This window comes from Artibeus jamaicensis, unplaced genomic scaffold (genome assembly GCF_021234435.1).
Source record: "Artibeus jamaicensis isolate MK-2021 breed Jamaican fruit bat unplaced genomic scaffold, CSHL_Jam_final contig_327, whole genome shotgun sequence".
Taxonomy (NCBI): Eukaryota; Metazoa; Chordata; class Mammalia; order Chiroptera; family Phyllostomidae; genus Artibeus; species Artibeus jamaicensis.
The window spans coordinates 4,336,530-4,351,929 of NW_026521772.1; the positions used below are offsets into that span (position 1 = coordinate 4,336,530).

A 15,400-nucleotide genomic window follows, 5' to 3' on the forward strand; every position below is an offset into this window, starting at 1 on the left:
CTATGACTGGACCTCAGGGGTGACTCTCAGTCTGGACGTGTTTTCCAGAAGGGCGGCGCCCACACGGCAATGCTTTAGGGAGGACGAGGTGCCCTCGGACACCCACGCTGCGCTTTCTAACACGCTGCTCGACCTGCGACGTAATTAATTTTTGTAACACATTATTTTAATGGTACACTAATTAACCTTGAATTAGAGTGAATCCTCTGACGATGACTTTCCGTAGAAGTGCTGAAGGTATCTACATTAAGACTGCCTAATGATTAATATTTTTATGCAGTATTAAAGAAGCTCAACAACAAGAACAGGATTAAACATACTTGTAAGTAAGCACGGGTAAAATAAAAATGAATCAGGCTTTGGAATTTTTGTCTTCAAAATGTTTTTTCCCCCAATTTTTAATTGTTGTTCAAGTACGGCTGTCTCCATCTGTCCTCCCCCCCCCCCGTTATCCCCACTTCCCCCGTTGATCCTGCCCCCCTTTGGTTTTGTCCCTGTGTCCTTTATACATGAGCAGAGGCCAGCACAGCCAGGTGTCTGAATGTGGGATGACACCTCACTTCTTCCAATCATAAAGTTCCCATAAACATGCTCTCATTTAAGATGATCAGTTCAAGAAATAACATAGCCAATACTTTGCAGAGATACTATCCTCCCAGCCATTTAAGACCAAATCAGGAACTGATATAAAGACCTGTGGTTTCTTTCCTTTTTCTCAAGAAAAGCCATGAATTAGGTGCATATCAAAGCTGTCACCGCTTAAAGACTTTATCCAAATTTACGAAGTATCTCACCTATTTTTGTATATAATTAACTTCTATGAATGATATAATCTCATGTTTAAATTTATTTTTTACTGCTGCCACAGAAGCTGACAATTTTTTGTGTCTCGTTTTAACAACCCTTCTGCAAAACATACCCCAGAAGTATCTAGGACATGGGGGGAAGCCATTATGGTTCAAAGGAATCTTTGTTAGGCTACCAGAAGATCACAGACACTGTTTGGAGAGCTCTGCAGAAATTCTCGAATTCAAATACAGGAAAACACGGGAGGAGAAAAAGAGTTCTCATCTATTAAGCAAACAAGGGTACCAATACTGTCCCACCGCAGACAGATGAATGGCTCTAAAGTGCTCTGAAGGTGCAGGGTGGCGGCTAACCTATTAAGTGGTATTACTTTCATACCTGCTGGAAAATACAGAGTGGGCCATAATATTTTAAATGCTTCTTTGATATCCTTAGTTACTTGTCCTCAAGCCATGCAATTTTTAAAAAATTATAGTTTCGCTGGGATATTGCAAATTAAGAGATTACATTATAAACCAAGTCTTGGTGTTCTTACGGTGTCTGGAGAACGGACACAAAGCATGCGCATGGCACACACAGTGGACAAAAACACGGACAAGTGGCAGGTTTAATTTCTAAGAGGTGTCACCTTGTCACTGTACCAAAGATGGTATGGTACAATTCTGTCTAATTAGCAAATGAAGTACTGCTAACAGGTCGCCTTGAATTTCTCTCTGCAAAAAACTGTTTCACTTTACTACTGTAGTAGAGACTGCCTTATTCCCAATAATCTGTAACGACTCTGTGTCCTCTGTCCGGCCTTCATCCTCTCCCCTCTGCTGCTGAGGCTGCCGTAGCAGCTGCTACAGTGAGAACTGCCCCCACAACCACCAGAAACTGTACAATGCCTCCTACTTCCTCCTCCTTCTCAACAGTGAGCCGACAATGTCATTTCAAAAACCTGAGACAGGAGTAGGGTTGGAAGGTGGTTTAAGATCTCAGGGAAGCCAGGAGCTCCCTGTGGGATAGTCAATTTGGCAGCATTACAAAGAAAATCACACATGATTATGGGTGATAGACATTTAAAATCAGCAACTACTTGATCTCTTCCACTAGCTGCGGTCTAAGGCAGAGAGAAATGGTGTTGCTGAGTTACCAGGGAATTTTTTTAAAATCCCTTCATACACATTTAGTAAGCTATGATGTTAGTGGCTTAAGAGTGAAGGGATAAGCTAGGGAGATCTGACTTCATCCTGTGAAGGACAAGTAGTTACGGCAACAGCAAGTTGCCGTGGAATCAGCCCAGATGCCCATCATAAGACAGCAGGTAAGTTACAACATGTGCCCGTGATGGAACACTGCTTAGGGGTACAAAGGAAACAGTGACCTATGCACTACGGATGAAGCTCAGAAGCATTATAATAAATTAAAGTAGCCTCATACGAAAAAGTACATATAATAATTCCGTTTATGTGAAGTTTAAGAACAAGCCAAACCAATCTACGGTAGAAGAATGATTCGCACAATTGTTACCTTTGTGGAATTAGGGGAGAGAACCACCAGGAAGGAGTGTGACGAACTTCCTGGGGTGACAGTCATGGGTAAGGGCCTCTGTCTTCACAGGAGTTTTGATGACACAGGTACATGCGTTTGTCAAAATTAATCAGATGTGCACTTATGATGTGTGCATTTCAATGTGCATGTCATCTTCACAGAGAAACTAAACTAACACTGGCTTCTAATTAATGATCCCATATTGAAGCATTTAGAAGGGAGTGTCTTTAAAATACTCTGATCAAAAATGTATCAAAATGTAAGACTGACAGACGAACAGAGGTGGGTAGATATGGATAAAACAACACAGTAGGATATCAATGGTAGAATGTAGGTGGGTGGGAATATAGACAATTACTATAAAATTCAAAAATTTTTAAACTTTTTGTAATCATTAGAAAAAAAGCACACAAAAATTTGTAAGCCCACATCCATAGCAGCATTATTCAAAATAGCCAAAACATGAAAGCAACCCAAATGTCCATGATGATTTGGGTTGAACAAAATGCAACATACACTCACAATGGAATGGCGTGCACTTTTAAAAAGGAAGGAAATTCTGACACACGCTACAACATGGGTGAACTTTGACGACAGTATGCTATGTGAAATAAGCCAGTCACGGAAGGACACACACTGTATGATCCATCTCCATGAGGTATGGAGTGGGGAGTGGGGGGTGGGGGGGCGAGTCGGTGTTTATGAGAGCAGAGTTTCATCTAGACAAGGGGAGAGAGTTCTGGAGACAAATGTTGGTGATGTTTGCATAACAATGTGAATGAACTTAGTGCCACGGAACTATACAACTTAAAAATGGTTAAAATCACAAATTTTATGTTATGCATATTTTACCACAATAAAAAATAAGTTGTCAAAGCTCCTAAGAAATAAACTACTTTCCCTATTTTCTGATTTTGTATTAAATATGAAGTTTCTGATGTAAAGTATTGCCATATGCTTGATTTTTAAATGGTGTTCATGCCAATGAGCACAATTTGACATTTCTCAATGAGTAGTATGAATGCACAAAGTTCTTGCAAATTAATATTTCAATCAACTGTACAACCAAAATAATGCATACTCAAATGTAAAAAGTTATTTAAGAGGATGCATTTTTTTCTTCCTTTCTCAAATCTTAAATAAAAGCATAAATTTAGCCTCAGTACACTCTGCCTCCTACAACGTCTTTGTTAGGTTAATGCTACCAGTGTTGCCTGATGTTCCAGCAGTTTCTCAAGACAAAAGCATGTAAACTGTGTTCTGACATGACCCACGGGTTGAAAACAAAGTGAGAAGGGGGAGAAATGGAGTCAAGAGAAGGGTGGTCTCCTTCTATAAACACACAAAACATGGTGTAGCAACTGGACCTGCAAATGGATGGAAAGGAAAGAACTTAGAAGTAGTTCAATAAAGAGAAGTAGGTCAATAAAGTAGTTCAATAAAGGAAGAATCTATGGAAAACCAATGAACCTGATGAATGCTTTTTGGGGGAAGGGGAGAATGAGGGCTTGCACCAGAATATGCACTCTATTTTGTTCAAATATTATCATCACACTGCTGCCTTGGTCCTAAAGATTTTTTATATTAAACATTTAAAATATTATTTAAATATCATCAATAAGCATGTGTTTAATGTCTATCGTCTATGGCACTGACCTGAGAAATAATGCACGTGACAAGAACTATGCAGATATAATTTGTGCCTGAAGACTGGTAACACATATTCTGCTCATGTCATAAACACTTTACACATTATTTAAATCATTCTCTACCCTTAAAGGATATTTTTTTGAAAAACTGTAAATATTTGGCATGTATGGGGAGCTATATTGATAGTTTAATAATAAAAATTGAATCGGTATTTAAGAAAATATCTTAGATCTTTTTATACTTCTCTTCATATTGTCTATTTCAATTTCCAAATATTTCTGCAAATGGTTAAAAAATATAAAACTTGTAATTTGGATAAAAATGAGTATACATAACACCATGACGCTATAAACTTGGACCCTAAAACCTCTGATAGATAGCTTCCTGAATAGTAAATATAATTACAAAACTTTTTTCTATCATCTGAAATATAGACAATATCCTAATTACTGTATCAGTAGGAAATACCATGTAGTTTTCTCAAATTAGAAATATGTGCTCTAGTCTATTACTAGTAATTACAACTTGAGTAAATACCAGATATGTATCAGGAACTATACTGATGCATAATAAAATAACTTCAGTATGGAATACTAATATTTAATCTCATATATGTTCATGTGTGATAATGGTTAGAGATCCAAATATATGCATTTCAGGAAATATGATAATTGTGTTTATTTCAGATATGTGGGAATGCAAATGTGGCATATTATAAAACTATAATTAAATTTCTTTATGTGCTCACAGCAAATTTTAAGTGCAATAAATGTGATTTTTAGTCATGTAAGGGCAAGACTGAAATTGAGTTAAACCTGTTGGATAAACATACCATTCATTCATTCATTCATTCATAACCTCACCCAAGGACATGTTACTTAGTTTAGGGAGAGGTGAAGGGAGGGACAGAGAGAGAGAGAAACACTGATGTGAGGGAGAAACGTCGATCACGCCTCAACCACAGACGGAACCCACAACCTAGGTGTGCACCCTGACCAGGAATTGAACTCGCAACGTTTTGATTTACAGAACATGGTCCAACCAGCTGACCCACATCGGTCAGGGCTGCATAAACATTTTAAAATAAAGCCCTATACCATCCCAAATAATCTTAAGTAATCAATAGTAAAATATCTCAAGTTCATATATCACCTAAACACAAAGACCTGGATGTCCTTTCAAAACTGTAATTGTTATCCAACTTATAGAGAAATGCAGTATTTCTGATAAAGGGGTTAATGGTATTTAGCCGGCAACTCGACTTTGAAGTTATGTACCTTTAGTCCATCTCCAAGGCTTACCGAGTTGTTTTACTTGCTAGAGCGTTAAGTACCGTGGAGCAGTACCATTAATTTTATTTAGGGTGTTAAGTTTAATTCTCACTTTAAGCTCTCATCTCCCTCATGTTCTCAAATTAATTCATACAAATCCCTGATTAATAATAAAAGGGCTTGCCATCAGTATTCAAAGCCCAGGCTGAGTTGTCATGGCTGAGGGGGCAGAAATCTGCTCGGAGCGATGAGAGAACCCAGCTGAATTCCTGGCGTCTCAGTCTATGAATGTGTAAGCACTTCATCCAACGGTCGGGCAGGCTGGCGGGGCAGGCGGGTGCGTGGGTAACTCACTGGAAGTCCTGGGAAGCTACTACATCAAAGCAACTAAGTGACAGACGCAATGCATTTTACAAGTGTTCCTTTTATTTTTACACACACACACAAATGTGTGTAAAATTAGTGTAAGCTGTTTGTGTTCTAGACATCTATTTTATCCCTTTTGCTGCTGTCCAATGATCTCTGCAAAGGTCCTGTGTGAATCTGGTTTTTGGTACTACTTTTATGCACTGATCCAAACCAAAAGCGAGTGAACCCTGGGGTGGACCACGGACTGTGGGTGGCTATGATGTCTCACTGCAGGCTCCTCCTCAGTGGAAAAAAAACAAAGCCCCACTCTGGTGAGTGGAGGGGGCTGTGCGTGTCTGGGGGCGGGGTGCGTGGAAAATCTCCACCTTCCCCTCAATTTCAGTATAAACTAAAACTGCTCTAAAAATTCAGTTAAAAAAAAGGTAAGTGGCTTTTTCATTCATTTCTTCCCCACATTATCATTCTTCTTTCATATTATTAATAATAATCAAGATAGCTAAAATTTACTGAGTTCTTACTGTATGTCAGGTACTGTTTAACTGCTTTATATATATATTAACTCATTTAAGCATCAAAACAACCCTGACACACGTGCTATTATTATTCCCATTTTACACATTAGGAAACTGAGTCACAGAATAAAATTGAAAGGTCACATGGGTAGGAACTAACATTGTGAAGACTTGACCCTTGACCCCATGTAGTCCAGCTTACCAGCATTATATTATACTGCTTCTAGTTATTCATTTATTTGATCATTCATTAATTTGTCCATTTGGTTTTCTTCTTTTTTGAGCATTTAGAATACTCAGAAACTGTGATGGAAACATTTTCAACAAAGGGTCTCACTCAGACAGCCAGTGGAGGAAATGCCCCATCAAAACCACAAAATAAGAGAGGAAGTTACTGGGGGAGGTTCCCCATCAAAACAGGGAAAGAGATAGCAGGAGGTGAAGACCCGGGATCCAGAGAACAAGAATCCGGGAGGACGGGGAAGAGCGTGCCAGGGACGGCGGTACAACAGGCCTGGGATGACATCTACGCAGCCTGCGAGCAGCCAGTGCAGCTCAGAGATGGAGGGGGCAGGGGGCAGAGGGTTCCAGGAGGGAAGGCGCTGGAACGTATAGGGGGCTGACGACCTGACGTGTCTGACCGCGCTGAGGAGACCTCTGTTGGGCAAACTGAGGAAAATTAACCATGGAAACATAGAAGACTGAGAAAATATAAAGGGAAAAAAGAGTTAATTGTTAACCTTAAGAAACACAAATCTGTACCGTGGTATGCAGACAGTATCTGTCATAACTATGTGATTCTCCCTTCCCTTCCCCCCCTGCCTTGCTTCTCTGTGATATGGCAGACTTCCCACCATGCAGCCTGGGGCTGGGCCTCATGCCTGGCTTTGGCCAAAGAAATGTGAGTAGATGTGGACATGCCACACGCAAGCAAAATCTTTAAAGTATTTGTGGGATCTGGTCTGTCTGCCTTCAGCTGCTGCCCCGGGCGGTGTCCATCTATTGAGACTGGATCTGAGAATGAGAAGATGAAATCGGGATGAACTGCTCCCAAACAAGGCTAGCAGAACCAGCAAGGCCTTCCGTAATCCAAAACCCCTTTTTAAAAAAGATTTTTTAAATTTATTTATCTTTAGAGGGGAAGGGAAGGAGAGAGGGAGAGAAATATCAATGTGTGGTTGCCTCTTGTGCGTCCCCCACTGGGAATTGGCCTGCAACCCAGGCGTGTGCCCTGACTGTGAATCGAACCCCAATCCTCTGGTTCGCAGGCCCGCGCTTAATCCACTGAGCTACACCAGCCAGTGCCCAAAACCCTTTTGACATATGAGCAAAAAAGATGTTTTTGTTAGCCACCAAAATTTGGGATTTTTTTTTTTGCTATAGCAAAAGCTAATGCAAATAGTAAGTCTATAACTCAGTAATGAATAATATTTATGAAGACATAATAATATAATTATATTACATTGTTAATTAAATTGTAATTGATTATATAATAATAAACACTGATTCAACAGCTTCAATAAAAAATGTTGTGATGTAACTACGTTCGTTGGAGGATGGATGGGAGGGAGATGGGGAGAGGAAAGATGAGTAAAACAGCTGGATCCTAACATCATAGAAGAAAACCAATAATGTCTAAAGTGGGAAAATCAAGAGATACAAGTATGTTATTAGGAATTACGTAGGTAATTGCAAAAGAAACTAAAAGAATCAAATATGAGAAGGATGCAGTAAGGGAACACTTTTTTTGTTACAAGACATAAAACACTTTGATTTTTTAAACTATCCACATGTATTAATTTTATAAAAATCTTAACTCATGAGCATAAAAATAAGAAGTGACAATAAAATCTAGGGAAGCAATCATGCCTGATCTACTAAAAAAAAAAAAAAAAAAAAAAAAAAAGGATTCTGATCCTGAAAGGCAAAAATCCCCTCGCAGGAATCATGACCTGGTCTCATTACTTCACAATCTGGCATCTGCTTCCTCTGGCTACATCTTCCTTGGCTGTGTTTGTTTCACTACTTAGGGAAGAACAAATAGTATTATTACTGGTCCCCTTTACTGGAGAATTAAACCCTTACATTTTCAGTTCCAGATGTCACTGATGTCCGTTACAGGAAAGATGGTGCCTTAAAATGAGATAATACAGCGTGGGGCAAAGGCGGGTTTACAGTGGTTTGTACGGGAAATAATACAATAACTAATAAATAATAACACAAGGGTAAACTCTGTTTCACGTACTCACACCTGCAAACCCACTTTTGCCCCACCCTGTATTATAGAGAGAGCGCTCAATTAATATGTAAGTTGATTCTTTATCTACTCTCCATATTATCTATGATCACTCCATGTCCTTGTTCTAACAATTGCTACCTTTGGTCATTTCAGTCAGCTTTCACTGCATCATCCAAGACTGAGAAAAATGATTAAAAGTGAATTAGTAAAGTTTGCTCTTTTTTAAACAACTATAACTTACGGACAATTTAAACTCAATACGTAAACAGTTTTATTCACAAAACAAACTTATGAAGCAGTACATTTTACAAGGTATATTTAAAAAATGAACGACATTTAAATGATTGGATTTACCAAACTTCTGACAGTTTTACAGACATCTGTTTACTGAGCAATGGACAATATACCATTTAAGATACAATGACAGCAGACACTAAAGCTATTTCTGAGTGTTTTCATACTGCCTGTAGGTTGCACTTACGTCCACAGTCTCTCCCTTTATGATGAACACATACAAGTCACTCGAGTGCATGTTTCACCTAGTAACTTGTACAACACGGCGGAAGCCTCACTGAGAAGTTCTTTCTGAACTCCACCGTACTCTGAGCTGCGGTCCCCAGGGCTGCCGTTTGGAAAACAGCACCGGGGTAGAACAAGAGAGCGTAAGAAAACGATGACAGGAGACGCTTCTCATACCTCTTCATCTTTCATGTTCACATCCACGTGTTTCGATTTGATGACTGTGGATATATGGTCGATGTTGTTTTCCCTGCAGTAATCAAAGATGTTTTTATCTTCTTCCCTAGTTAGAATAAAAATAAAAAGTGTGTGTCTTACTAGGTAATCCATAAAAGTTACATATTTTTAAACCACCTGTTTGCTACTGACAAACATCAATGAAGTCTGCTTTTATAAAGAGTATTACATGAATAGTAATGGATTTTCTGTAAGACGAAATACATCCAGCCTCTGAAAAGACTCAAGTTCTTAGCAACTGTAACTACGGGAAAATGCTCTGTTGCTCTAACAAGTTACACTGGCTCGCTTACTTAACACCTTGAGCACATTATCTCAGTGCTTCCTCTCCCGTTACTTTACACACTGACAGACACACATTCCCCAACTCAGGAACCTGCACCGGCAGCACTGCCGTCAGAAGCACCGTACTGTGTGTACTGACTACAGCTACACCAAGGTGTCAAAAGATCACAACACAGCTTTCTGCTTGTCGCACAGGACAACAGAACGGTAAGTCAATTACCACCCAAGTTTCAAATATATATATATATGCGAAGGTAATTTTCTTAAGGGAAAGATAAGTGAAGAGTTATTTTCTTATGGGAAAGGTATTAGAACATCACAAAATTCAGAAATCCTTCATGAAATAATAGAAACAAACCCTGGGAACAAAAATTGAGAAGCATACCATGCACCCAGCACCATTCCATCAATGCGCTCCATTCATTTACTCTTATCCAACAACTCCACAGACCAAGAACAGGTAAGGACGGACTACACGGCCCACCAAATGGCGTCACATTTACCAAAAGTAGAACACGAGAGCTGGAACTCACTCAGGTGACCTGATTTGGTACACAGCACATTTCCTACTATATCTAGCTGCATCTTGACTAGTCAATTCTAGTACATTCTAGGAACTGAAGCAGTTCTTCACGTGAGGTCTATGAGTTCTCTAAACCAGGACACAGAGTCATCTGTGTAAATGCATGTGCAATTTTCTGAGTGTGTGTGTCTGGGGACGCTGCGATGAGATTCTCAAAAGGGTAAGTAAATTGGAACACTAGCAATGAAACAGTTCCATGCATCGACTGCATTTTCTAGGCTTAAAAGAATGCAATTTGAGTCCCTAAAATTATAACTACTGTTTTACAACCTCAAAGCCTTAGCGTCCATTCATCAGAAATTAAAGCCCCTAGCCACAGGAGTCCTTCTACTTTAAAAGCCAATTTAAATACCTTATGCCCTATAAAAATTATTTTCAGTCAGAGGTAATTAACTTAAAACACAGCACTTTGGCCTTAAATCATCTACGTTTTCACTTGTGCATCTGATGTATTTAATTGAGCACCGACTACATGCAAGGCACTGGGCACGATTCTGTTGGTGTCAAAGGTAAACGAGAAGCTTGGCACCCAACACATGCGCAGTACAGTTGGGACGATACTATCAACATGCCACTCACATAGTAAAGCTGGGTCTTTAAACAGGCCCAAAGAGTACAGAGGACAGACAGCCTGCTTCAAGCTGGAGAAAATCAGGTCGTATCCAGCAAAAAAAATATCATATTTTAAAGGAACATATAGTCTCTTGAAAATGTCTTCTTCTTTTGAAGAAGAGAAAAAATGTCTTTCCAGATTATTTACTCTGAAAGGAAACAAAGAAGTCTGATTTTTAAAATTAAGGTCGTGAACAGTACCACTTCATATTTCACTACCACAAAAAACAGTTTCTATGAAAATGTGCACTCAGAATACCAACTTGGAATAACAGGGACCTATTTTCCTCCAATCCAGTAACAGAGAGCCCTCTAATTCACGAGGCAGCAACTTCCACTGTGAGAGAAAGGACATCACTTTAAGTCACGACATGAAACACGTCTGACTGGGAGTTGATGGTGGGGCTGGAAAGGGAAGTGTGGAGGGTCCTGGGTGTCCGTTACCCACACCCAGTGAGAAGCAAGGGCTACTCACAGAGGAGAGGACCTTCAGAGAGGTCCTTCTCCCTGAGCCCCAAAGGTGTGTGTATGCCTACGCCATAAACAGTAGAAGTAAATATAGGACAAACATTTAGATTTTTACACACAGAAGTATGTATAAAATACTTCAGGGTATATGATGTAAATTAAATACCAAAAAATTAGATAAAGTCCCCACAAATGCAATATAAAGTTGAGAAACTCATACAAAAACATTAGTGATTCACTTGGGTTTATTGTTAGTTACCTACCCACACTCCAAGTCTATCTTGCCAGCAACCAAGCTGTCAATACAATGTCACCACCTAGTGGCCAAAATGGAGAAACACCTGGAACAACATCTTTCCACATCTCCTTTCTTACCCCCTAACAAGATTACGTATGATATACAAATCAAATTCTCTCTTTTCCCTCTACATTTCCCTGTCAATACGGCCTCCCAGAGGCAATCTTCCCCATTACAACCATAGTTAAACGAAACATGTGCCAGTGATTCCAACCATTGCCAAGTTCAGTGCAGCCTGAATAAATGTCAGGGCCCTTCCACAGCTTGTCTTCCTTTCTCTAACAATTCTTACCCAGTCACCTTTCCCCCTCTCCTGAATGTGAGAGAGAAAATGATCATACCTACTCTTCACGGGCAAGTACAGGTTATGTTTGTGATGCTACCCTTAAGGATGTCCCACGGTATCGCTAGCAAAAGACAGAATGTCTCTCTTTAGATTACTTCAAATTTCCCGAAATTGACAGAAAGTATATGTATAAATCTGAAGGGGGAAAAAAAAACCCACTGGCTTTCTTTGAAAGTCTTCTGAAATATAAAGGCACACGTTTGTGGAAAGAGGGATGGGGTCTAAGAATGGTGTCTCTCACCTCTTACAGACACAACAGAACCTTGCCGGCTCCTGAGTACGCCATCTGCACCGCGGTCTCCAAAGACTGTACTTCCCTATCAAGGGTATTTCAAGTAGTGAGGTTTCAGGCAGGCCACCTGCCTGAAAGTAGTCCATTCGACTACTTCATCCCTCTCATAGAACTAAAATCACATCTATGGGGGGCTAACTCAAATATCTAACTATTTAATAGGTACATTCAATAACTATTTCAATGCAATCCATCTATTTACCAAGCAACTACTAATCAGATATAAAAACACTATTCCAGTAAACTGGCAATGGAAAGTTATTTCTCGAATAAAGACACAAAGGAGAGTAAGCCAGTATTTACACAAATACAAACAAATGCCCCCAGTGCCTCAGACTAAGGGGGGCCTTCCTGCGGGCTCTGGAGGTACAGAGACTTCAAAGGGATATGTGAGTACGGAAAACGTTAGTGAATCAAATGGCTTCTGTGGTAAGTACTTCATCACCATTCTCCTTTTCAACATTCCCACTGTTTAGCTGCTGCACCCCTGCACCCCGCCAAAGGCGTAGTTTATGAAAGAAAGCACACACCTCTCTCTGTACTATGGTCTACTTCTAGGAAGTATATATAGCCAAGAGTTGATTAAGATTTAGCAAATGACTATTAATTAAACCTGTTACTCTTCTGCATAAAAATACTGTTTTAATACACTAGAAAAGGTTTAGGGGAAATAGGACTGTAGTTTATACTGCCTTAAGATATAAAATCTTCCATGGTTCCAAATAAAGAGACAATCTGGGTAAAAGTTTGGGGTTGAGAAGACTTCTACAACTAAGGTTAGAGGATAAAGAGGTGAAATAAACAAAACAAAACATCAACTTGATGTTAAACTTCATCTCAGTCTAATAAAAACAATATCTGTTAAACTATTAAAAAAACTCCATATCACACACAATTTCAATAGAATTTACCTATGTTCAATAATTATTTGACAAAATTTATCATGTATGTTGATCAACTGTATGGAAATAATTATAACTCAAATGAGAAAAATGTAATGCTTAAAGCTTCTAAGTAAGAAAAAATTAAAAGTTTTAATAATTTTATTTATTTATCTTAGATTTTATTTATTTATCTTTAGAAGGGAAGGGAAGGAGAGAGGAAGAGAAATATCAATGTGTGGTTGCCTTTCGTGCATCCCCTGCTGGGAACTGGCCCACAACCCAGGCATGTGCCCTGACTGAGAATCGAACTGAGATCCTCTGGTTCGCAGGCCTGTGCTCAATCCACTGGTGTACCAGCCAGGGAAAAATTAAATTTTTTAGAAGTCCAACTTATATACATATTTGTGTTGCAGAAAATTATGGTAGCATGGTAAGACTACACAAAATATATTACTTTGAAATAAAAGTAGGAGGGAGAAGTAGAATAAAAAATGATGTAAAATTTCTGTTAAACAACTTGTTCATGTATTTTTAAGTCAAGATCAGAATTTTATTGAGTTAAACTTTATTTCACATGAAGTTGTAAGAAATAATAGACCTTATGTGCCATTTTCCCAGTTTCTTTCAATGGTTGCATGTTCTTGTATTTTTAAAAATGGATTCTCATTATAGCATTTAGATTCTATTGAGTACATCTAAAAGAATAATGCTTACTTTAAATTTTCATTATTTACAAAATGCCAGAAATTATCTTAAAAATGTAAAAGGAAATATAGTCTCCCCAAATTCTCTTAGGAACTACACCAGCAAGAAGGTTTGAGTACCACTGCTCTGACCGAATATTCTAGAAAGTAGAGGCTCAAAGCAAGGAGCAGGCTCATCAGCCAGGGACGGTCAAAGAAGGCACAAGAGAAGAGCTGACATTACAGCCCAGCTGGGTAACGGAAGGCTTCTGAAGAAAAGAGAGAAGAGGAGAGGTACCACCAAAAAGCAGCGTTCAGGGGAACCACACGCACTTGGCTGTGGTCCGGTGGGAAGGTTAGAGGGGTAAGCCAGGCACAGATCGCAAAGAACTGGGCACACTCACTGCCTGTAACATAAGGAGCAAGTGTTTGTTTAAGTTACGAGTCAGCTGGGGAACAAAACAGGTATTCACCCTCCAAAGCCCGGGTTAGGGGTAGGGCTGGAAGGGAAATAAAATCACCCTCTTAAACTAAACAAGCTACTAATGAGGAGAGAAAGGAATGTCTCCCAGGTAGACTTGAAGAGCTACTTGATCCAGACACTACCCTCAACACACTTAAAAAAACAAAAACAGAACAGAGAGACAACTGAGGAGAACACAAGTCAGTGAGGCCAATTTTGAGCACTGACAAAAGAAACAGTCCGAGGAAGAAGGCATTCTCTCCCAGGTGTCTCTCAGCTGGGAGACGGTGGGTTCACAGGCCTCCCCAGAACCTTGGCTAAAGCAACTGTCCAATGACTCACCTTCTCTCCTGCTCTATTTGCAGGGTCGCTAGTGGTCCCCTGACTAGTAATTTGCCTTTCTGGGCCCCTCGATGCTCACACCGAGAGCACCCAGGGTCCCCAAGCTCTTGGCTCACTACACTGGCATAGCCCCTTCGGTAAACCAATAGGCCTTGTCATTCACACCTCAGTTTCAGACAAATTTTGTTATTGCTACTCTGCCTCTGAGGGCCTGCTCACCGGTGCATCCTTTTCCTAGGTCTCTGAGACTGAGGAGTGACCTTGATCGCCCACGTCCACCTAACCGCCACCCTGGACAGCGCCTTAGGGGCCAGCCTCTCCAGGCACACTGCCCCAGGAAGCCCACTGGCACTGCCAGTGAACATCCCGTTGTCGCAGGAATTTAAGTTTCTAATGTATTTGCTGAATAGGTAAAGGACCTGGAAGGTAAAGGATTACTACTTTGTCCAAAAATAACGTTAGGAAACAATGATGTCATCTCACTGACCTCACTTGGCAAAGATTTTTAACATCCTATTGAACGAGCCAAATACAAGAAGAGCCCAAAGTCTAGCGTTGATTCTTTTTATATAATCTTTATATGCTATGAATGTATATGTAAATATACAATCTTTATTTGATATAATATCTGATATTACTAAGCCATCAATATTTTAGAAGTCGGATAAAATGTCCACCAAGAAATCAAGATATTCTCTGCATTTTAAAAAAGCATGTCTTCACTTATGAGCATAAACAATGTACACTGACACACTTCATTGTACTGACAGCTGCACTCCCCTGAGTCTGTTCTTGCTCACTGGTTTTCTGTGAAGCTGGTGGAAGGCTTCCCTGGGAGCAGCAAAACAGGTGAAGTCAACTCCTAACTTGGGGATTAAATAGTAGTCGTGGCTGTCGCACTTAGCACCCAAAAAGTTCCCACTCTTAATTAAGATCTAATTCAAACTTTAGATGCTAAGTTCACCTTGTGAAACACTGTTTCGAGTCTCAATCTTACCAAAGACCGT

The 15,400-nt window shown here is 39.7% G+C and overlaps 1 protein-coding gene across 1 annotated transcript in view; it reads right to left on the minus strand.

Moving 5' to 3' along the window:
- ACBD6 (acyl-CoA binding domain containing 6) overlaps nucleotides 1–15,400 on the minus strand; it is a 134,595-nt gene that overhangs the window by 64,442 nt on the left and 54,753 nt on the right. The window contains 1 exon segment of the mRNA XM_037145628.2: nucleotides 9,078–9,183. Coding sequence (XP_037001523.1) covers nucleotides 9,078–9,183 — 106 coding nt within the window.